The 23,994-nt window shown below is 53.6% G+C and overlaps 1 protein-coding gene across 2 annotated transcripts in view; it reads left to right on the forward strand.

Moving 5' to 3' along the window:
* Positions 1-23,558, forward strand: part of RASAL1 (RAS protein activator like 1) — a 28,349-nt gene extending 4,791 nt beyond the window's left edge. For both annotated transcript variants that reach the window (XM_046024611.1, XM_046024610.1), the window contains 19 exons: positions 2,443-2,556; positions 2,695-2,756; positions 6,907-7,036; positions 9,073-9,154; positions 9,235-9,366; positions 11,246-11,334; positions 12,026-12,143; positions 12,256-12,409; positions 12,778-12,842; positions 13,175-13,287; positions 14,267-14,459; positions 17,295-17,432; positions 18,008-18,152; positions 19,370-19,542; positions 20,555-20,692; positions 20,793-20,928; positions 21,729-21,849; positions 22,680-22,756; positions 23,008-23,558. In XM_046024611.1, coding sequence (XP_045880567.1) covers positions 2,443-2,556; positions 2,695-2,756; positions 6,907-7,036; positions 9,073-9,154; positions 9,235-9,366; positions 11,246-11,334; positions 12,026-12,143; positions 12,256-12,409; positions 12,778-12,842; positions 13,175-13,287; positions 14,267-14,459; positions 17,295-17,432; positions 18,008-18,152; positions 19,370-19,542; positions 20,555-20,692; positions 20,793-20,928; positions 21,729-21,849; positions 22,680-22,756; positions 23,008-23,147 — 2,320 coding nt within the window. In that variant the 3' untranslated portion in view covers positions 23,148-23,558. The remainder of the gene's footprint in view (positions 1-2,442; positions 2,557-2,694; positions 2,757-6,906; positions 7,037-9,072; positions 9,155-9,234; positions 9,367-11,245; positions 11,335-12,025; positions 12,144-12,255; positions 12,410-12,777; positions 12,843-13,174; positions 13,288-14,266; positions 14,460-17,294; positions 17,433-18,007; positions 18,153-19,369; positions 19,543-20,554; positions 20,693-20,792; positions 20,929-21,728; positions 21,850-22,679; positions 22,757-23,007) is intronic.
* Positions 23,559-23,994: the final 436 nt, after the last annotated feature.

Below are 23,994 nucleotides of genomic sequence, written 5' to 3' on the forward strand. Positions count from 1 at the left end.
TTTGGCGTTGAAAAGAGGAGCCGGGTGAGGGCAATGCCTATGCCAAGAGTGGACGAGGGGCCTGCCAGTGGATGCTTTGTGCTTTGGCCCTTCTGGGGACAGATAGCTGGGGCTCCCCGTTCCCCTCTCCATCCTGCCCCTCCGACTGGCTGACACCTTCCCCCTGGACCAGTTGATGTCCCTGCCAGTGTCCTGGGGCTGACTCAGCGGCTGCCCGCCTGTGCCTCCTACTGTGGCCTCCCTGGAGGCGGGCATCTCACGCTTGGCTGGGCTGGCTGGTTCCGGGCCTGCTGGGTGCTGCGGGCACTGGGGCGTGTGTGTGTGTGTGTGTGTGTGTGTGTGTGTGTGTGTGTGTGTGTGCGTGTGTGCCCAGCTGGGCCTTCTTGTGAGTGGTGGGGGTTGTTGGAGGGCTGATGTGAATGTCTGTGACTGCATGTGTGTGTCCCGGGGGGTGTGCAGCTCACAGGCTCACACAGTGTACCAGTGGAGGGTGTGTGTGTGAGTGCATGTGTGCGCGTGCGTGTGCGTGCACCCGTGGGCTGCCCTGCATACACACGTGAGCACCAGTGTCTGCTTGTTTGGGTACACAGACGCCTTCGTGAGCACAAGTGAGGATGTGAGGGTGTTTGCTGCGTGAGTGAGTTTGGGCGGGGTGGAGGGACGCGGGGCTTGGCGGTGGTTGGCTCCCGCCCCCGCAGGCTGAGGGGTGTGGGTGGGCAGGTGGGCGGGTGGCTGAGGCCTGGGTTCCTATGGAGACAGCAGGACTCAGGATGCTTCTGGTGCTGGTTGCAGTCCAGAGGGGCTCGGGGCAAGGGGGTGGGGAGCCCGCATGGGGGAAGGTCAGCCTGCAATGCCCCAGCTGACCCCCTCCATTGCTCTCTGTGCTCATGCTGCCCCCTCCCCACATGCTGTGATACCACCCCCAAACCCGCAGAGAGATTTCTGTGTGATCCCAGGCCGCTGTTCTGTGCATCTCTGGGCTCTGAAGAGGGACTTCCAGCTATGTAAAGTGGGGGGGACAGGGGGAAGAGGATGTTTGAGAAGATGAGTCCATCTGACTGGGGTGCTCTGGGCTGGGGTAGAGGGCAGAGTGTGCATCTCTGTGTGCCTGTGTGTGGATATGTTCACACTCTTTGTTGGGGAAGAGCGCAGGGCAAGGGGTAAAAGGAGTGGCAGGGGTTCGACCCAATTCTGCAGCCGTGGATTGGGTGTGTCTTCATTGGGCAAAATGGGTTCCTCATTCCCTGCTGGATAAAGTGCATCGGCAGGGGTGTCAGGGTGAGGATGCTCTGTGTGTGTGTCTGTTTCTAGGCTTGCTTAGGTCCCTAACCCACCTGTGGTTCCCTCTCATTTCCTGAGTGCTCTGGCTTCTGCTGACTTCAAGGTCTCTTGGCCCCTCACACTTCCTGCTCCCCATCCAGTGCTTCCCTGTTCCTCAGACTCAACAAGTTCACTCCTGCCTCAGGGCCTTTGCACATGCTGTCCCAGGCATCTCGTCCTCATCTTCTCTTCCCCCTTTGCCTGACTGGCTCCTGCAGGAAGCCTTTTCTGACTCCTCCAATCCACAACCCCAGACCTAGCCAAGTGCCACTGAGCTCACCCCAACCACAGAACTTGTCTCACTGTGTCATGTGTCATACGAGTTCAGGAGAGAGTACCTGCCCACTAAAGGGGGCTCTGTGGGGCCAGGGGCCTGGGCACCTCTTCCTCTGATTCTCCATAGCCCACAAGGTTTGGCACACAGGGTGTTCATGGAGCGAATGAGTGAATGAATGGAATTTGCATGTTGTCAGTTACTGTGTAAGGGATTCTGTGTGTGCATCTGCCATCTGTCACCATATGTGTGTAAGTGTGTGTCTGTGGGTCTCTGTGTCTCTATGTGCTGGGCTTTTTTTTTTTTTTTATCTGTGTATCTATGTGAATCCGTCTGTTTTCTCTGTATCTGTATGTGTCCATATGTAGAAACACATAGATATGTATTTCTAGAAATTTCTGAGGATGCCTATGTGTATCTGTGTGTATGGGAATGTGTCTCTGGCTTTCTTGGTGTGTCTGTGAGTGTCTCTCTTTTCATGTCCAACCTTGTGGGAATGTGTGTGTGTGTGTGTGTGTGTGTGTGTGTGTGTGTCTAGGTCTCGGGGTATGTGAGTGTTGGGGTTTCTGCGTGTATATTTGTGTTTTGTTTTTGTTGTTTTAAGAAGGCTCCATATCCATCATGGAGCCCAACGTGGGGCTTGAACTCATGACCCTGAGATCAAGACCTGAATTGAAATCAAGAGTCAGACGCTTTACTGACTAAGCCACCCAGGGACCCCTCTGTGTGTGTATTTGTGTGTGTGTCAATGCACATCATGGTTTGTGTGCCTGTGTATGTCTGGGTCCCCAGGTGTCTGCCACCTGTGTGGCCCAAGGGTCCCCAGCCCCCCGTGCCCTCTTTTGCAGAACAGCAACTGTTTGGAGGAGCTTGAGCCCCTTCTGGGGGGAGGAGTACACCATTCACCTGCCCTTGGATTTCCACCACCTGGCCTTCTATGTGCTGGACGAGGATACAGTGGGGTGCGTGTACTGGGGACCCCTGCTTGAGCACCTGGGGGAAGGTGGGATGCCCCAAAGCAAAGTATCTACCCAACTGACCCTTGATGCTTCTTCCTGCTATTTAATGACTCGGACCCTCACCTGCCCGCCTTTCCACAGGCACGATGACATCATTGGCAAGATCTCGCTGAGCAGGGAAGCGATTGCGGCCGACCCCCGAGGTGGGCGAGGGACAGCAGCCTTCGGCTGGGCAGAGGGAATATGGGTGGCCATGCCCAGGGTGGGCATTTGCGGGCATGTAGCAAGTGGCAGGAGAAGCAGTCTTCAGGGGGAAATCATTTCAGTTGTTGATTTTTCTTTTTCTTTTCTTTTCTTTTTTTTTTTTTTGGAAGAGAGAGAGAGAGAGAATGCTCATGCCCAAACGGGGTGGGGGAGGGGCAGAGGGAGAGGGAGAGAGAGAATCTTAAGCAGGCTCTTTGCCTAGCATAGAGCCTGACACTGGGCTCAATCTCATGACCCAGAGATCATGACAGGAGCTGAAACCAAGAGTCAGATGCTTAAGCAACTGAGCCACACAGGCATCCCATTAGTTGTTGGTTTAAAAATTTTTAAATTTCGTTTATTTATTGAGTAATTAATTACTTTACGTAGTTCCATATTCAAAAGGTATAATTAGTGGGGGAAACTGTCCCTCTAACCCAGCAATTGCATTTTCGTTTTAAGGTTGTCAGTTTCTTGTATGTCCTTCTAGAGATATTTTATTCATTTTTTAAAAGATTTTCGTTATTTATTTGAGAGAGAGCAGAAGCAGGGGGAGCAGGAGAGGCAGAGGGAAAAGCAGGCTCCCAGCTGAGCAGGGAGCCCGACCTGGGACTCAATCCCAAGACTCCAGGATCATGACCTTAGCCAAAGGCGTCGCTTAACTGACTGAACGACACAGGCACCCCTAGAAATATTTTAAATAGGTTTATTTATTCCAAGTGCTTTCCATGAATCAACTCATTTAATGATCGTAATGAGCCTGTGAGGTAGGTACCCTGATTCTGCCCGTTCCACAGGTGAACCTCCCAAGGTATAGGGGATTGGTTAGATGGCTTGCCCAGGATCACAAAGTTACTCAGTGGGACAGCCAGGATTTAAACCAAGATTGTCTACCTCCAGCCTGCACTCTTAACACAGCACTGTATGTGTTTGGTGCTCTGCTCATAGGAATGGCAGCGTGTTATACTCACTGTTCTGTCCCTTGCTTTTCACTTCACCATCTACGCTGGAGATCTTTCCATATTGGTTCCTCAAGAGCTTCCACATTCTTTGATTTTTTTACTTCGTGGCACTCCATTGTGTGGATATATCATCGTTTATTTGGCTGACTCCCGCCTGATGAGCAGTTGGGTGGCTCACTGTCTCTCCCTAGCTCAAACAATACAGCCATGAATAGCCTTGTGCAAATCTGATTTCACACATGTGCAAGTTATATCAATCAGTCTGATAAATTCGTAGAAGTAGATGGGTCATAGAGTATACATATTAGCACATTACAGAGTTGTTGCTAAGTTACCCTCTTTGGAGGAGGTAACAATTTGCCTACCCTGCCAGGGTACCTTTGCCAGCAATTACCAAACTCTTTGATCTTGTATCTGATAGGTAAAAAGTTGTCTCTTAGTGTAGGTTATTTTGTATTTCTCTATGAATGAGATTGAAAGCCTTTTTGCTTATTTAAAAGTTGCTTTATTTCCTTTTTTGTTTGTTATTTATTTGTTTGTTTGTTGCATTGCCCCCCACGGGGTTGTGTGGCTTGTCTTATTGATTTGTAGGAGCTCTTTACGTATTAGGCAAATTTAACTCTGTCATATTAGCTGCAAATAGTTTTTCTCCCTTTGTCACTTATGTTTTTGCTTATCATTTTTTTCTCTGTATAAAATCCGTTTCTTTTTCTCTAGTTTTTATGGCTCTTGTTTTTCTGTGATATCTAAAAAGGTCTTCCCAACTCTAAGATAATTTTTTTTTTTACATGATTCCTTCTCACAGCAATTTGTTTTCCTTTTTTACATTCAAGTCTTTGATCTATTTGGAATTTATCCAGATTCAAGGTATGGAGAGGGATTGAGCTTTATTACTTTTTGTCTAGATGAGTACTCATTGTCCTGACATCAGTAATCGAATAATGTACTTTTTCATCAGTGGAGATTAGTTGAAAATGTACATGTTAATCATCATAATCATTCCTCCTATTTAATTAGGACTTACTATGTGCCAGGCGTGATGCTAAACACTTTATATTTAGTTTTCACAACACCAAGTGAAGTGTGCTCTAGAATGATCTTGAATTTATGGCTGATGGAAAATGAGGTTTGGAGAGGGGAGGGCACTTGGCCTTCCTGGAATTTGTAGAGTTGGGAGTTGAGTCCAGGCTGTGCCTGCATCCAAAGTCTGTGTTTTCAACCCGTGTGCTGACCTGCACCCATTGTGCCTGAAACATCCACCCAAGGGAGTGGACTTAGATGATGGAAGTATGAGGCCAAGCTTCAGGAGCTTATGTACCAGACAGAAACACAAAATATGCTCACACAGAGCAAGGAGGAAGGAAAAAAGGGAAGCTGTTCATGTGTCTGGATGTGGGTGCTTTTTATTTTTTAAGCAGGACAGGAATGTGGGGGTGGAGGCATGTGGAATATCACTGGCATGATGGTGGATGAGGATAAGCAGACAGTGAGGCTGGTGTAGTCAAGGAAGTTTTCCTGGATGAAGTGGAATGAATTGGTTCTTAAAGGTGCTTTGGCAGAGACACTACAGCATGTCTCTGTAGATTCTCTTTTAGGGTCAGGTGTAGGCCAGGCCAGGTGGAGCACTGGGTGAGTCTCGATTGGAGAAGGCTGTAGGTGCCAGGCTAGAGTCTGGACTTTCTTCTGGAGGAACTGGGGAGCCACTGATGGTCCTTGAGCAAGACACCAAAGAGAGTAGAGCCGTATTATCAGGGGATGGAGTGACAAGAGAGATTAGATACATTTTCAGAAGATCTCTGTGCTGCTTTGTGGATATTGGATCACAGTGGGACAGGAGTATGGTGGGAGATCAATTAGGAGTCTGTTGTCATAGTCAAGTGAAGAAGCTGATGGCATTGTGGACTGGGGGGGTAGCAGTGAAGACAGAGAGAGGTGAGGTGGGATAGTGCTTCATCACACACACAAGGAAGTGAGCCACCATGAGCAAGTGTCAGCAGACACACTAACCACCAGATTTGAACCCGTGAAGATTTTAGAATTTATACTTATGATATACAGAATTTTAAAAGGAATAAAATATTTAAGTATACTGAAATGTAATCACCAGAAAGGGACAGCGATAATCATAAAGCGATACATTAAAAAACAGATTTGAAAAAGAACCAAATCAAACTTTTATAGATAGATAAAAAGTAGTCACTGAAATTGAAAACTGGGAGGCTGAGTTCAACAGCAGATCATTCAGAGCTGAAGAGAGAATTGGTGAACTGGAAGAGAGATATGAAAAAATTATTTAGACTTTGGCCCAGAGAATCAAGAAGGAAAATATAAAAGAGAAGTTCAGAGACATAAAAAATTACCAAGAAGGTCTAGTGTCCTTTTAATTGGAGTCCTGGGAGGAAAGAATAGAAAAAATTGGGGAGAGGAAGGGATATAAAAAAAATAAAATTGTTGACCTGACATTTTGCAGAACTCAAGGAAGGACATGCTTCCATAAGTAGAAACAGCACAAACCACAATAAGCAGGATTAAAAAAAAAAAAAAAAATCCTTACCTGCCCATGCAGTGAAATTGTGAACATCAAACACATGATCCTTAAAATTAAAGAGAAAAGATAGACCATTGACACAAGATCAGTTATCCGGCTGAAATGACTTCCCAATAGCTACAATGGAATCTAGAAGTCAGTGAGTGAGATCTTCAAAGTGTTGAGAGAAATAGAGAGAGAGGGGAAGGGAGGTTGAAATGGACTTGACTGATTCAGACAGGGAGAACTATCTGGATGGAGGCTCAGAGGTAGGCCTGCCCAACATTTTTGTGAGGGGAGATGTGTTGGGATGAAATATGGAGGGTTTTGTGTACCAGGGTGAAGAGTATGATAGTACAGGATGAAGGGAATTAGACTATACTGCCTACATTCAAATCCCAACTCTGCCACTTCCTAACTGTGGGGTCTTGGGCAAAGCCCTTCTTTCACTGTGTCTCATTTTCCTCGTCTGCAAGTGTGGGTAATTACAGCATCTACATCAGAAGGCTGACATGAGAAGTCCACGATTTAATACATATTTAATGTTAATCGAATTTTTAAGTTAACACAATGCCTGTGCCTGGTAGGTATTTAATACATGTTAGCACCTGTGCCCTCCAGGAATTGATAGCTGGATCAACCTGAGCCGTGTGGACCCAGATGCAGAGGTTCAGGGTGAGATCTGCTTGAATGTACAGATGCTGGAAGATTCACGGGGCCGTTGTCTTCGCTGTCATGTGCTCCAGGCCAGGTATGGTCAGGATGGGGGACAGTGTGAATTTGGTCTGAGAATGAGCAAGAGTTCACTGGATTCTCCTAGTTGTGTTGGCTTTTGAGACCACCTCACTCCTGGGGCGCTTCTGGGCTCATAACCAGGATCCCTTGGAGGCAAACAGCCTAAGTTCACCAGATTTGCAAGTTCCTGGGGTCAGAGCACAAGCAAAATCCTTGCTGGGTCCCCAGTGACCAGCAGCTAAAGGTCAGACACTCAGGATGGGCAGAAAAAGTGTGGAGGTGTATTAATCAAATTGTAAGTGATAGATACCCAATTTGTACCAGTTTAAGCAGATTGGCTTATATGAATGACATGCAGCTGCAGGTATGGCTGGATCCAGGTGCTCAAACAGTGAGATGAGGAATCTATAGACAGATTTCACGGCTATCTTTTGTGTTAGTTTCAGTCTCAGACAGTCTCTCTGAGGACCCCAGCAGTCTCAGGATGGCATCCTACCAAATTGGTAGGTCCAACTGAAAAAGAAATGTCCTTCATTATTTCCAACTAATGTCCTGGGACTGATTCTTATTGGCCAAATCTAGGGCACATACCAATCTCTGAACTAATTACCTGGACTCTGATGTGTCAGGCCTGAGTCCCACACCCACTCCTGGAGTGGATAGAGGTTTCAGCCTACCTAAGTTATGGGAGCTGGGAGTGTGAGAGAGGGGCAGGTCCTGTCCCAAAGAAACAGGAGAAGAAAGATGGATGCAGGACCAGCAGGACCACAGATGACCCTCCAGGGGTACTAGCTCATGGGATATCCATCTCCCCTCCTGCCTCTTTATCACTCTGTAATCCCCTCCTCTCTCCCTCAGCTCCCCCATCATTCTGCTTCCTTATATACTCCCATCCCTTCCCTCCCTCATCTCCCATCTTGTCTTTCTGCCTTGTTTTCACACCTTACTCCCCCAACCCTCACTTTTATACCAGTCCTCGCTCAGGTTGTGGAGGATCTCTGTTTCTGCTTTGCTGTGTGACCTTTTCTTACCCTCTCTGTGCCTCTCTCACCATCTCCAGATTTCTGTCGCCAGCTGGGGCCCCTCGAAGTCTGGATGGAGTACCAGGGTGGCAGAGGACAGGCAGAAGCACTGAGCATGGGGCAGGGGGCTCCTCATCTGCTTTGTGCCAGTGGCCTCCTCCCCAGCCACAAGGCTGTGCAGGAGCCTTGTAAGCAGGAGAGGGACTGATTGCTGTCGCTTAGCAACTGGGCTGGCTCCTAGGAAACCAAAGAAGGCTTTGGATGCCAAGCAGGGGTGGGAGAGGAGCAGCAGGAAGAAACAAGCAGCCCCTGGTGGGGGGCTGTCACTGGATTTGGGGGATTCCAGGAAGGAGGGATTGGAGAAGCTGTCTGAGGTGAGACTTTAGGGTTGTCATGGCAACCAGAGACAGAGGGTCCTTGCCTCAAGCCTTTTCTTGGGTCCTAGGCAGGGTGTGCATATGAGTATTTGTTGAATGAGTGAAGTAATGAATGAGCGAGCACTCACATCCCACCAGCTGCTATGCTAAGCCTTTTATATATGTCATGTCATTTAAACCTTGGCCCTGTGAGGTTGATCTGTTATTATTTACATTTTCCAGATGAGGAAACTGAGGCTTGGGGCCAGGAAGGGACTTTTCCCAGTGTCACTCAGCCAATGAGTGGTGGAGCCAGGCTCTGAACCCTGGCATCTGGTCTCCTTCCCGGGGGGCTCCAGAGAAACTGAGGCTCCCTTCCCACTCCCCACTGCGTCTTCATCTCCTGGACTTCGTGATTTAGGGCTTGACCTTCTCGTGCCTCAATTTCTTTATCTGGAAGATAGGGGCATACTAGGGCTTCCTCTTAGGGTAGCGCTGGTCAACAGGAAGAGACTGGGCTTGGATGGGCAGAGTGAAGAGTGCTCCTGGCTGGGTCCCTACAGTGGAGGCCGAGGCCTTTGAATGGTCTATCCCGAACCCCTTTCTAAGGTCCGGCTTGGGTCTTGGTCGTCAAAGGTCCTGTGTCCCTCGCTCCTTTCCTCATCTGTCCACAGGGACCTGGCCCCCCGAGATATCACCGGCACATCTGACCCATTCGCACGCGTGTTCTGGGGCAGCCAGAGCTTGGAGACGTCAGTAAGTGGTGGTGTGGATTGGGGGAGGGGTGGACATGGAGGCGGGCCCTTCTCAGCTCTCCCTCCCTCCCCTTCCCCCAGACCATCAAGAAGACCCGCTTCCCACACTGGGATGAAGTGCTGGAGCTGCACGAGATGCCGGGAGCCCCAGCCCCGCTGCGGGTGGAGCTCTGGGACTGGGACATGGTGGGCAAGAATGACTTCTTGGGTATGGTGAGCGCCCCCTCCCCTGACACCCTCCATGGCTCCCCACTGCCTCCAAGAGGTAAGGGGAGGGGAGATGGGCTGTGCATCCTGGGATCTGGAAGGACAGATGTGAAAGCTATCTCAGCTGGCTCTTGGCCAGGCCTGAGTGATGCAGTCCCATTGCCCCGTTGTGCAGGTGAGGAGACAGAGGCTCTCCAAGGGGCAGGAACCTACCCAAGGTCACAGGGTGGGCCCAGATTCTCATTCTGGGATGAGAGGACTCAATATGACCACGTGCTAAGTGCTTTTCTAGCATAATCTCGCTCACGTACCCCTCATGGCCACTCTGTGAGGCTGGGACTGTTGTCTGCATTTTATAGATGGGGAAACCGAGGTTCATTCAGAGAAGTTGAGCGGTTTTCCCAATGTTGTATGACCAAGAAAGGGCAGAGCCAGAATCTGAGTTCAGGTTTCTCTGACTCCAGAATCCCAGCCCTTAACCCGTCCCCCTGGAAGCACCGGGCTCAAGATCGTTCTCTTGGAACCTCAGTTTACACATCTGTAAAATGGGTGTGACTGCCCTGCCTCTCAGTGGGAATGGATGTATAGTCAGGGCTGACAGTTTTTAAAAGGAGGCAAGATTAGAGCAAGTTATGGGTTGGCTTGGTTATGCACAGCCAGCGGGGAAGGGGCCAGAGGAGTAAATGGAGTAGCTGCTTTGGGAAACAGTCCGGCCATTCCTCAAACGGTTTAAGACCGTCCGCCCATGCCCTGGCAACTCCACTCCTGGCCATGCACCAAAGGTCAATGAAAACACATGTCCACCCAGAAGCTCATACATGAAGGTGTTCACAGCAGCGTTGTTCATGATAGCCAAGAGTGGAAACAACCCAAATGTCCCTCCATGGTTGAATGGGTAGATACAATGTGGCCAGTCCTTACGATGGAATATTACTCACCCATGAAAGGTCGTGGCACCTGCTACAATGAGGATGGATCCTGGAAACCTGGTTTCGTTTAGATGAGATGTCTGGAGTAGGTGACTGTGTAATGACAGAAAGTAGGTCAGTGGTGGCCTGGAGCTGGCGGCGGGCGTGGGAGACGGGGACTGACAGCCAGTGAGCACAGGTGTTTGGGGGGCTGGCAGAAAACGTTCTGAAGTTAGCGGTGACGGATGCGCAGCTCTGTGAGTAGACCAAAAACCATCGAACCTCACACTTTAAAATTTTTTTTTTTTTAAGTTTTTTTTTTTTTTTTTTATTCATTTGACAGAGAGAGATCACAAGTAGGCAGAGAGGCAGGCAGAGAGAGGAGGAAGCAGGCTCCCTGCGGAGCAGAGAGCCCGATGCGGGGCTCGATCCCAGGACCCTGAGATCATGACCTGAGCCGAAGGCAGCAGCCCAATCCACTGAGCCACCCAGGCGCCCCTCGAACCTCACACTTTAAAGACATGAATTGTATGGGATGCAAATTTCATCTTTATGAAGTTATTTTAGAAGAGAGGCGGTGGGCTTCAGGGCCCTTTGGGACTATCTTTAAGCTTTCGGACAGATGCGACATGTGTCCCCAGAAAGAGCTGAAAATGTCCTCAGTCTAGATATTTGGTCTCTAGCAGCTGTGTGACCTCGGACAAGTCACTCCATCTCTCCAAGCCTCAGTTTCCCCAAGTGTAAATTAAGCGTGGGCTGCAGACCCTCAGTGTCTGGGCAGGAGTTAATAATTTGGGGCTGGGGGAGGGAGTGTAGCTGTGGCTGCATCGATGGGGGTACGGTAGTGGGGAGGAGGTGGCCCCTGGCAGGCCAGGCCTCCCCTGCTTGGGTGAGCAGTCAGAGCTCTTCTAGGCCCGGGTGGGGCCTTAGGCCTGGCAAGGTCAGGTTCAGCTGAGAGTCTGCGTGTCCCCCCGCAGGTGGAATTCCCCCCACGGGTCCTGCAGCAGAACGCCCCCAGTGGCTGGTTCCGTCTCCTGCCCTTTCCCAGAGCTGAGGAGGATTCTGGGTAAATGTGGGTGCGGAGGGAGGCAGCCGGGCTGAACTCAGGGTGACTGCCATCTTCAGCTTGTGGGCAGGTCCTGTGGGGTGCCCATGTCAGCCCCCAAGCTGTCACCGTGTCACTCTGTTCACTCATTTAACACATGTCTTACAATAGGCGTGTACTTATATCCAAAGGACTTTACCTTGTACACCCACCTGTCTGCACATGAACATGTCAGCTCAGCTCACACTAGTCGATGCGTGTTCTGAGCCCTGGGTCCTTCCGTGCCCGTGCACACCTGTTCACACTGGCCTTGCAGCGGCCACACTGCTTACATCAACTTTCCCCGTCCATTCCTGTGTGTCTCTCTCAACATCTGTTCACCTGTCCACACTTGCCTGCATCGGGCTACACGTCCACACCTGCCCCCACTGTCTGTTCACAGTGTACACGTTTTGCGACGCTGGCCACGTCCCTCCATGCTCGTCCCATGTGTTGACACTGTGCGCTCCTCCGTTCTGTGTATCCCCGTCAGTACTGGCTCCCACCTGCCCACACTGGCCATGCCTGTTCCCACCTGCCCACAGCTGTCCCCATCTGCCTTGTTTTGCTAACATCCATGTTCCTTATCTGTGTTCGCACCTGCCTCTCTCGGCCATCCGCGCCGGCGTGAACATACTCACTGCTCCCTCACCCGATACCTGACCCCGGCCAGGGGGACCCTAGGCGCGCTGCGGCTGAAGGTGCGCCTCATCGAGGACCGCGTCCTCCCTTCCCGGTACTACCAGCCGCTCACGGAGCTGCTCATGGCATCTGTGCTGGGCCCGGCAGAGGTGGGTGCTTCCAGATCATGGCCTCCCAGGCTTCAGGGACCCCTCCTGGGGCTCTTCTGCGGTGGGGTCCCAGGGCCCTGGGCCACCTCTCCTGCCTCCTGTCCTTGCCCAGGAGGATGCTGCCAGTCCCCTGGCCGTGCTGGAGGAGCTGACCTTGGGGGACTGCCGCCAGGACCTTGCCACCAAGCTGGTGAAGCTCTTTCTTGGCCAAGGCCTGGCCGGACCCTTTCTGGACTATCTCACCCGGCGTGAGGTGGCCCGGACCAGTGAGTTGCCCGCATGAGCCCAGACATCACACCCCAGGGATGGGTCTGCACGGGTCTCTCAGGGAGAAACAGGGGCTTCGGGCAGAGGTCAGGGGCTCCTATATGTGTGGGTCGGGGGTCCCTATGCCTGGTACCTGCAGCCCTCTGGGGATGCAGCCTTGGATTCAGGCACTGGCTTTGCTACTCTTGAGCTGTGTGACCTTAGGCCCCTCATTGAACCTCTCTGGGCCCCTGGACCATGAATGGCGTTGATGCTGCAGCTCTACCTGATTCCTGAGGCTGGAAGAATCACGACTCCCACCTTCAGTGGGTGGGGTGAGGTGGATCCGGCCCCAAACCCCAACAAACACTTCCCTCTGTCCTCCCAGCTGACCCCAACACCCTCTTCCGTTCTAACTCCCTGGCATCCAAGGCGATGGAGCAGTTTATGAAGGTGAGCAGGCAAAGCCCGGGGCCCAGCTGCAGCTTTTTCTCCTTTTCTGTGCTTACTGGGACCCCAGAGCTTGGCCGGCCTCGGTTGGCTCAGGGTGGCCGGCTGATGCCTGGCCTTACCCTGAGATTCACCTGGATAGCGCCCCTCAATCCCGCTCTTGGGCATGCCTCGGCCTTGCTCTGAGCCTCTCCCTGCATGGTCCCCCCTGTCCCGGCTACTGGGAACGCCCAGCCTCACGCTCCACCCCATCCCATGCGTGCCTCCTGCCCCCAACTTGTGGGCACGCCTGATCTCACGCTCGCCCCCATCCCACGTGGTCCCCCTGCCCCCAGCTCGTGGGCATGCCTTACCTGCACGAGGTCCTGAAGCCGGTGATTCACCGCGTCTTCGAGGAAAAGAAGTACATGGAGCTGGACCCGTGCAAGATGGACCTGGGCCGCACCAGGTGAGCAAGGCCTCAGGGGTGCACCCCAACCCCCCTGGCAGCCCCCTGGTCTGCCCAGAGCCTGGCCAGGCTGGGTCTGTGCCAATGCCCCACTGCCCCGGTGCGGTGGCTCAGGAGCTCCGCATTCCAGCAGAAATCCTCACTGGAAGCACGGCGATCCTCGGGCTGTGTCGTGTCTGGGGATGGGCAGGACTCTGAAACTGAGCTCCTGGGTTCAAAACTCAACTCTGAGGCAGGCAAGGCAGACCCTACACCTGTGTGGGAACAAGAAAGAAGGGACTAGAACATTACAGGTAGAAGAGTGTCATTCCAGCATCCACTCAACAAGACAATAGTTGAGAACCTATCGTGAGACACTGGCTGAACGCGGAGTTCAGAGCAGGGAATATGTGGACGCAAATGCGCCTTCCAGAGGGAGGTAGCCAGCCAGCTAAAGAAGGCTATTGAAGGTTGTCAGGGGAATGGAGGGAGCTAGAGCAGGGAAGGGTTGTGGGAAGTGCCAGGAACAGAGCAGGGACTTGCAGTGTTTCAAAGGGTGGCCAGAGGGACAGTCTCATGGAGCAGGGGGCCTTTCAGCAGAGACTTGAAGGAGAGGAGGGAGGGAGGCACGCACATCTGGTGGAAGAGTATCCTGGGCAGGGGGAAGAGCATGTGCAAAGGCCCTGAGGTGGGAGCGTGTGTCTGGCATGTCCCTGCTAACATGTCCCGTGATGATGTGTGATGGGGAAGGGATGGTCCCTTAGAGGAGGGGACATTTAAGCTGAACATGGGTGCCAGAGTGTCTCAGGCCGAGGGAACAGTGTGGACAAGTCTCTGCGACAGGAGTGAGCTCAGCATGTTTGAGAAGCAGCCAGAAGCCTGGTGGGAATGGTAGGAGGGGAGGTTGGGAAGGTGGGTGCTCTCAGCTCAGTGGGGGCTGGTGGAGGGTTTTGAGCAGACAGATGTTGGGCTCGCAGGCACAGCCACTCTGTTTCCCCAGGAGAATCTCCTTCAAGGGTGCACCCTCGGAGGAGCACGTGCGGGACGCCAGCCTGGGGCTGCTGACGGGCTACCTGGGGCCCATCGTGGATGCCATCGTGGGCTCCGTGGGGCGCTGCCCGCCTGCCATGCGCCTTGCCTTCAAGCAGCTGCACCAATGCGTGAAGGAGCGCTTCCCCCAGGCGGAGCACGAGGTGGGCCACGTGTCCCCATGGAGCAGATGGGGAGACTGAAGCTGGGGAGGGGCCGTAGTTTGTCCAGGGTCACACAGGGAGGCGGGGCGGGGCAGGGGACAGAACCTGGGCTGCTCACGCTCAAGTATGTGTCCTGTCGGAAGTGGGGACGGGATTCCCGGCAGAGTCTGGGATCCAGGGGTGGTGGTAAGAGTAGCGACAGCCACTCCTGCTCTATACAGCCCTCACCGGGGGTCAGACCGACTTGTACGTGTTCCTTGCCTTGTCATAGCCACCCGATGGGACGGGCACCAATATTCTTCCATTTCCCAGAGCAGGAAGCAAGGCCCAGAGAGATTGAGTCCCGTGGTGCTGGGATTGGCATGTACCTAGGCAGGCTGGCACAAAGTGAGTGTGTCTTAAATTCAGCTCTCAGAAAGAGAAAGAGAGTGCGAGCGAGAGGGAGTGAGAGCGCCCGAGAGCGAGCCAGCCCGCCGATGCCAGTAGGTGCTCTGTAGCAGACACCCAGAATAGCCCCAGATAAACCCCCGCATGTGCTAGTGCTCTGCCACTGTTGGCTTCAGAGTTGGGGCCCCAGGGACTGCCTCGGGCAGGTGAGCTGAATGAAGGCCGCAGGCCGATGTGGGGCGGCAGGGAGTGGTAGGGACTGTGGCAAGCCGGAGCTCCCAGGGGGCCGCTCCGGACGGTCAGTCATTGCCATGTAGGAATGGGGACCCAGTATTGCCAGATCGTGAGAGTTTCTTTTCTAAAGGCGACCTTCTGGATTTTATGTGAGGTCTCTCATTTTTTTAAATGTTGGCACTAATTTGCCTAACGACAACAACAACAACAACACAACAACGCTTTGAGCCGGCTGTTACACGTTTGCAGCCAGACTGGTCCATGGGTTACCCGGTGGAGCCCCCCTGGTGTAATGGTCGGCATCCCTTCCACGTGGCTGTTTTTGTCCTGCCTTACAAATGGCGTCACATCAAGCTAACTCTTACATAGTGCTGATGTCGTAGAAACGCGGACTGGGGGTTCACTTTGCAGAAAAATCTGAGACCTGCTCAGTGTTGGAGATGTAACAGCCCAGTCCCTAGAGCTCGAGTTAAGAGCCCTTGATTACGCCACACTTCTCTCCACGTTCTGTTTACAGGTGGGGAAACTGAGGCCCAGAGAGGTGAAGAGCCTTGGTCAAGGGTTGTGGACTCAAAGCAAGGCCTCTGGTCTCCCAGCAGAGGTCTCTCCCTTCTCCCCTCGGTCCCCGCTGAGGAGTGAGCTCTGGGCCTCCAAACTGGGACCTTGCTGGATTTATGCCCCACTTTGCCAGGCTCTCGCCTAGGCTGCAGGTGCTAAGTGGGACACTGTGGCAGGGAGGAGGGAAGGGAAGAGGGGAAGCCAGCTCCCTAGACAGCCTGGCCCTTGTGAGGGACCCAGTGTGACTCCCGAGTGTCCTCCAAACCTCAGTTCCCACGGTGAGCAGAGGCCATGGGCAGGGAGCAGGGACTTTCTCAGGCCCACGAGGGTGAATGGGGTCATGGAAACCCAGGGGAACTCCTTTCTCTGCTGCTCTGACACCTGTTCCTCCTCCTTAAGAAAGGAAGTCAGAGCTGATGTCAAAGACTAAAATTACCCTGCAATAAGGAAGATGGGAGGGGGGTGGTGGCTTTGGGGGCAGCTCAGGTCCCAGATAAGGGCGGGGTTGGGGGCAGAGACCCTCCTTTTGGGCAGCGTTAGGACCCGGCTGTTGCCAGGGCTCACTATCAGCGCGGAGGTGCCGTAGGAAGTTGGCACGCACCCAGGGAGGGTATTGTCTCAAGTGTGAATACGGCCCCTAAATAAATACTGGCGCACATTCTCGGGCTAAATATAGCCGGGCAAGTGTGAAAGGTAGGTGGGGAGTGATGGGGGGAGAGCCAGATGCACCCAGGATATAAGGCACTCCCTCTCTCTCAGCTGCCTCTGCCGGCGCTGGGGGTGGGCCAGGCCCGGGACTCACCTGCCGGTGGGACTCACACAGGGGGCACCGCCCTTTACAGTTTGTAGGAGGCAGAGGCTTGGGGGGGGCAGGGGGTGCACACAGGACAGGCTCAGGGGCCAGCCGGGCTGGGTTCACTCCTGAGCCTGTGTCCTCGTCCAGAAAACGGGGACTAGAGTACCTACTCCACGGGATGGTTAGCGGTTCAGATGAGTCCCTGACACTCAGCAAGCAGTGTGCAGTAACGAGGGTCGGATGCAGGAGAGTGTGATGAGGAGCCGAGAGCTGCTCCTGCCTGGGTTCAAGTCTTAGCTCTGCCATTTACAGTTGTGTGGCCTTGGGCAAGTGACCTCTCTCTGGGCTTCAGTTGCCTTCTCTGTAAAATGGAGATAGAATCCCTCCCAGGGTGAGTATGAAATAAACAAATGTATGGCTAGTTATCTGGCATGGTGCTATTAATAAAAATAAATCATAGGTCGGGAGATCGAGTTCTACCTCCTCCACTCATCTGCTGTGTGACCTTGGGCCAGTCACTTGGCATCTCTGAATTTCTGCTTCGTCATCTGTAAAAGGGGAATAATGATGCTGCTTCCTTTCTAGGTCTGTGCCCTTAGCACAGTGTTTGGCACAAAGCAGATTCTGAGGATGTTGGGCTAAAGCTGATCATGCAGGATTGGTATTGTTACTCTATTTTCCAGGTGGAAAAACTGAGGTCCAGAGAGAAAACGCCATCTTGGCAGAGCAGTATGGTCTTCTGGCCCTTCTCCCAACCCGCTTCCCCTTGCACCACCAATCTGTAGTCCTTCCTGCCTCAGTTTCCCCATCTGGGAAGTGGGTCCTTGGGGGCTCCTCTCACCTGCTGCTCCTTTCGGCAGGATGTGAAGTACCTGGCCATAAGCGGCTTTCTCTTCCTGCGGTTCTTTGCACCTGCCATCCTCACCCCAAAGCTGTTTGACCTCCGGGACCAGCATGCAGATCCCCAGACCAGCCGCTCGCTGCTACTGCTTGCCAAGGTGCCAAAAGTGGAGTCCCACAGCCTGGGTGTTCTCAGCCAGGGAAAAGCATAGGAATAGAGCTGGAAGGCCAAACCGACAGAAGACCCAAATGATACCCAGAGAAATCCATCTGAAACACCCATTAGACTTCCATCCTGAATGTGAAGGCATTCGTTCATATGTTCTCCAATTTTGTCTCTTAAAATGAAAACCCTACCCTTCCAGGAGGAAAGTGGGAAGCGGGCTGGTAGTCACTTACACCTTAGTATGAATTAGACCATCCTTTGCAAAGTGGCCATATTTTTGAAGTTCTAATGGGCTCCAAAGTATGCATGATAGGATAGGGCAGTCCTCGGTAGGGGAATTGAGCTCTGGAGGGAACAGAATAAGGGCACTGGGGGTGCATATCTGTCCACAGGGAGGGGTAGATGTTGTTCAAAGCAGGTGCTGCTATGAGTCTTCCCCTTTCATTGAGCACTGATTTGAGAGTCAGGAGTCAGGGGCTCTGTTCTGGGGGCTCTGTTCTGGGTCTGCAGCCAGTTCTTCCCCCGCCAGTGACCTTGGCCCTGGCATCCCTTACTTCTTTACTCCAGGCTGTGCAGAGCATTGGAAACCTAGGCCAGCAGCTGGGCCAGGGCAAGGAGCTATGGATGGCCCCCCTCCACCCCTTCCTGCTACAGAGTATCTCACGTGTGAGACACTTCCTGGACCAGCTGGTGGATGTTGATGGGGAGGAGGGTGAGTCTCTGCATTCCTGCCACATCTGGCTTGTCACTCTATGGACCCTTGGGACCTGCCCTTCCCCCTCCCACAACCTCACCCCAGTACTGAGACTGTGGACTTGTGGGTCAGCTAGTCAGTCAACGAACATTTCCTGACCCCTCCTGTGCTAAGTCCCAGAGATGAACAGAGCTCAGGCCCTGTCCTACAGGCTATCCCAGCCAATGTGGAGATGTGTGTGGATCCTGTCGCATGGCGTGCACACAATCAAAAAATATCTCTTTTAAGTGCTTACTAGACAGTGTTCCAGGTGCTGGGGAAATAGCAGTGGACAAGACAGAAGAAACTCCTGTTCTCATGGAAGTTTTATTCTAGCAGGGACCATGGGCTAAAAGCAAGAGGAGTTAGCAAATAGTACAGAATGTTGAGGAGTGATTGTGTAGGGAGAAAAAATAACGGAAGGAAGAGAATTTTGGGGTGGGGGTGGCAGTTTGAGATTTTAGGTGGGGTGGCCAGAAATGGCTTCACTAGGGGGCTATCAGAGCAAAGACCCAAGGAGGACAGAAAGCAAGCCATGAAGAGCCCAGGGAAAACTATTCTAGGCTGGGAACAGCATGTGCAAAGGTCCTGAGGTGGCGAACAGGGAACCACAGGGAGGAGCCAATGTAGACAAGGGAATGAGGGGGCACAAAGGAGAGGTGGGGGACAGACTGTGTGGGGGCTTCCTAGGCAGCTGGGCTTTGATGGGGAGTGAAATGGAGCCTGGGGCAGTTTTTTAAGCAGAAGAGTTGGGGCTACGTCTCTATCACAATATAGGGGCCAGTGCATGATATAGTTGGGTCCAAGTCACATGAGGAACCTGTCAGAATGTGGAGCCCCGGTTGTGGTATGGCAGGGTCCCTGTGGCCTTGGGGAGGAACACCCTCCACGGAAGGGGGGCTAGATCCCATGTACTCCCTGGACTGACTTCATGAGGCATGCCCCTCTGCTGACTGCCTGCACCACTGTCTACAGAACTTCAGGAGAGGGAGGCCTACTTTGTGCTGCTCCGGGCCCCACCTGCCATGATCCGCTCTCTAGGGGAAGGAGCCGTCTGCAGCAGTCCTGTTGTTCACCCTCCTGCCTCTAGGGGGCAGAGTCATGCTCGTCCATAGAGGCACCTGGGCACGCGGGCAGGGCAGGTTGAGTCTGGATATGAGGGTTTCACTGCCCCCCCCCCCCTTTCCATTTCCCAGAGGCTGGGGGACCAGCCAGGGCCCTGGTGGCCCCCTCGGTGATCGTCCGTGAAGGTTACCTGCTGAAGCGCAAGGAGGAGCCCGCCAGCCTGACCACCCGCTTCGCCTTCAAGAAGCGGTACTTCTGGCTCAGCGGGGAGGCGCTCTCCTACTCCAAGAGTCCTGAGTGGCAGGTGGGGCTCCCGCCCACAGCCGGGGCGGGGGGCGGCGGGAGGAGGTCGGGGGAGGCGTTTTCTAGCAGCTGCCTCCCTCCCTGAGCTGCCTCTCTGTAAGCAGGGGGAAACTGAGGTCCGGGAGGGGGCAAGGACTTAGCAAGTCCAAAGTCTCAGGCCAGGCTCTGCTCACACCTTTTGGGCCAGTGTGGGCACAGGACAGACGTAGGCATCAGACGTCCTTTGGCTGGTGCTATCCTGCTCACGTAAAATTGGATCTGCTCGCCCAGAGGTCCCCGCCTCAATGTCTAAGTACACACACACACACACACACACACACACACACACACACACACGGCCATTTGTTTACTTAGTCATTCATCAAACAATGATTGAATGCCTCCTGCATACCACGCAGTGTTCTAGGCACTGGATATATAGCAGTAAACAAGGCATAGAATTCCTGTTCTCGTAGGGTTGCCGCTGAAATGCAGCAGAACTCAGGCACTTGCTGGTGTGTATGCATTTCTGCCTCTGCACGTCCGTGCATGACAGCTAACACCGGACAGGGCGTGCTTGCTCATTATTCCCACTTCGTCAGCAAAGCATAAGAGTCTTGAGTTCTAATCCCTGGTTTCCAACTCTGGCTCAACTAGCTGAGTGACCTCAGAAGGGTCATGGGTCCTCCTGGGCCTCAGTTTCCTCTTCGGCACACAGACCCAGCCTCAGAAGTTGGTGTAAGTTGGTAACTGCGGAGTGCTGGAAAGCACATCCCATCTGCCATGTCGATGGTTGCTGGGCTGACCGATGGATGGCCCTAATGGACACTGGTGCCCCGGGGAGTCGGCGCTTCCTTAGACAGGGCAGGACCGGGGGACTCAGTGCTCGAGACAGGGGTCATGAGACCAGATTACAGACACATCCCTGGGGAGCATCCCCAAAGGAAAGCTGTCCTTGGGCCCCACTACCCCGACCCCCAGCCCACCCTACCCCGGCCCACAGCCCACCCTGCAGCGACAGACCTGTCTCCCAGATGTGCTCCTCCATCCCGGTGTCGCACATCCGTGCGGTGGAGCGCGTGGACGAGGGCGCCTTCCAGCTGCCGCACGTGATGCAGGTGTTAACGCAGGACGCTGCGGGCGTGCTGCACACCACTTACCTCCAGTGCAAGGTAAGGCGCCGCAAGGATGGGGCGGAGGGCATCCCTTAGGTTCCGCACCCCTGACGCACCCCTGCCGCACCCCTGCACCCCACCCCCCGGCTTCCCGCAGAATGTGAATGAGCTCAACCAGTGGCTGTCAGCCCTGCGCAAGGCCAGTGCCCCCAACCCAGACAAGCTGGCCGCCTGCCACCCTGGTGCCTTCCGCAGCTCGCGCTGGACCTGCTGCCTCCAGGCTGAGCGCTCAGGTGAGGGGCAGGGTGGGCTCGGGTTCGGCCCTCCCTCCCTGTCAATCAGCGGATGCCCCACCTCCTCTGGCCGCTGTGCAACCTGGGGCAAGTTACCTAACCTCGTGATGCCTCAGTCTCCTGAAGCGTGGAACGGGGCTGATGAGAGTCCCTGCCTCCTAGTGTTGTGAGGAGTGAGTGAGTTGATAGACACAAAGCACATAGAACGCTGCCCAGCACGTAGTGCTCAGTACATATGAGGTCTTATTTTTTTAAGCACTTACTATGTGCTAAGCATCTAGTGGAACACAGACATCAGGTTTGCTCTAGAGGAAGACAAGTGAATAACCAGACAATTGTAATACAGTCTTCTAAGTACCAAGATGAGGCTTTTGAGACGCCAGAGAATGCCTCTGATCCAGCCCCAGAGTAGGAGATCAAGGAGGGCTTCCTGGAGGAGGTGCTGTTTCGACGTCCCCTGAGAAGAGTAGGCGTTAAGCAACAAAGTTGGAGACAGGGATGGGGTAAGGAAGTGTAGTCAGAGCAAAGAGCATAAGCAAAGGCCCGGAGGCGGCAGAGGGAGGGCTGAAAGATTGCAAAGGGTCTGTGTGGCTGGAGCCGGGACTGTGGGAGGAGGTTTGAAGGAGGTGGTGAGACTACCACTCTGCTGGGTGGGAGCCGAGACAGTGGGGCGTGATGGAAGTAGTAGGTCGGAAGAGTGAGTTCAGAGGCAGAAGGATCGGGTCATGGGGACTATCAGCAGTGGGGGCTTCTGGAGGGGGTGATGGGAGGCGGTCCTGATGGCGCCGTGTCACCCTCAGCTGCTGGTTGCAGCCGCACACACTCGGCCGTCACCCTGGGGGACTGGAGCGACCCGCTGGATCCTGACGCTGAGATCCAGATGGTGTACCGGCAGCTGCTCCTGGGGCGGGACCAGCTCAGGTGGGTGCCCCCGCCCAGCCTCCTCCCCCTGCCCCTCGCAATGGCCAGCCGGGCCAGCTGCCCAGCATGAACCCCCACGTTCATTTATTCATTCTTTCCATCCGCTTCAGCTGAGCTTCCCAGTGCACGGTGTGCAGGCTCAAGGGGAGGACAGGGAGGCATCCTTAGGCAGGCCCCAGTGCAGAAGTGTGTCTTGGATCTTTTCATATCCGGGCCCCTGAAGACATGGGCACAGACCTTAGATGTGTTCCTTTTCCTTCCTGGTGGGCTTCAGTGCTACCCAGTGACCGATTTGTTCCAGCTCCTTCTAGAGTGGGTTCTGAAGCTGGCCTATCTGGTTTCGAATTCTGGGCTAGCCACTCGCTGGCTGTGTGATCTCGGGCACATTGCTTACCCTCTCTGTACCTCTGTTTCCTCATATGGAAAACGGATAATAATAGTACCTTCCTCCTGGGGTTGTCCTGAGGGGTCAAACGAGCTAATGCAGGTAAGGCATTTTGTAGATGCCCAGTCACCGCATAGACAGCAACAGTTATTATGCTGTGCAACCTTAGGCAAGTTACTTTACCTCTCTGTGTCTCAGTGGACTGTATAATGGAGCCAATAGTAAGTCCTTACCTTGGATACATCCTTTGTGGTACTTAAATGAGTTAATACATGGGAATGGCTTATAATAGTGTCTGGTACTCTACTTTGTTGTGATAATGATGGTGGTGATGGTGACAGGTGGGAATCTGTCATGTCTCCTGCAACCAGCAGAGAATCTCCGGAGTGGAGAACAAGATTGGGAGTCAGGGACCAACCCTGTCTTTCTCCCTTTCAACTTCCAGGATGAGATTCCAGGAGGATCCCAACATAGATTCCAGTCCAGAGGCAGACGCAGAGAAGGGCTCTGGGGCCACGGAAGGTGAGCGGCTAAGGAGGTCCTGTTTCTTTGCCATCTCTGCCACCTGCCATAACTTGCCAAACACACGACTGTGTCCTTCCCCACTTCCCTCCCCTTCGCAGTTCACCAGCAAGTGTGGTGAATGGGGGAATGGAGTGTGTGGGCTTTCAGGGCATAGGGCCAGCCTGGAGTCTGAGAAAGCCACTGGGTCTGGGTTATGGCAGCCTGCCTAGGCCTGGCTGAGCCCCCGTGGCTCCTTGTCTCCCTCGCAGGGGTCTGTCCCGATGCCCTGGCCCGGCACAGAGAGGCAGCTGCCCGCCTGCTGGAGGTGCTCGAAGATCTGGACAGAGCCCATGAAGAGTTCCAGCAGCAGGAGCAGCAGAGGGCAGCCCTGAGCCCCCTCGGGCACTGAGAAAAGGCCAGAACCAGCCTGGAAGGAGGAGGAAGGTGCCAGAGGACCCCCTCTCAGAGCACCCTGGCATCTTGAGGCTGTTGATGCTGTAGGGTGCAGACTTCTGGAGATCTCCTAGTCTCTGTGCCCTAAGTGCAGAACCCCAGGCACGGAAGCCCTGTGGCAGGGGACGGCCTTTGTACTGAATGAATCTCAGTCTCTGGGCGGAGGCAGATGGGAGTGGATGGGATAAGGAACCTGACTCATTCCGCTCAGCAGAAGGTCTCTGCTAAACCAGACTGGCTCCTGCCCACACTGACCAGGCCCACCTGGTCCTGAGCTGCTGGATACAGCTGTCTGTGAATCCCCGACACCCACATGGCCTTGTTGCCCCAGACAGGCACTAAAGAGGCTCAGCCCTTCCTGTTTTCATGTCTGCCAATCTGTGTAACCTCACTGATCCTCCTGAACCCTGCATTGGCCGAGAGTCCTAACCGCAAGCTTCCAGAATCTGGTTCCCTCGGGAATAATGGAGGCTTGGAGCTCAGCGTGCCAGACTCAGACCCTTGGAGCCTGGGAGACCTTGGCCTAGGTTCTGACCCCCTCTTTGAGCCTCAGTTCATGCTGTATAAAATGAGGGAGTGTCTAGATGTGTGGTTGTCAAACTGGGTTCCATGGAACTGGTTTGGGAGCCAGGGAGGTGTTTCTTAGACTGTTGTGGTCCAAAACTCACCCCTAGGTTGTCTGCTAGAAATTCAGATTCTTGGCCCCCACCCAGATTTACTGGATCAGAATCTGAAGGAGTGTGGACACATGGACCAGGATTTTTAACAAGTTCCCCCTGGTGATATGGTCGAACACAGGATTT

The sequence above is a fragment of the Meles meles genome, chromosome 12 (assembly GCF_922984935.1).
Source record: "Meles meles chromosome 12, mMelMel3.1 paternal haplotype, whole genome shotgun sequence".
Taxonomy (NCBI): Eukaryota; Metazoa; Chordata; class Mammalia; order Carnivora; family Mustelidae; genus Meles; species Meles meles.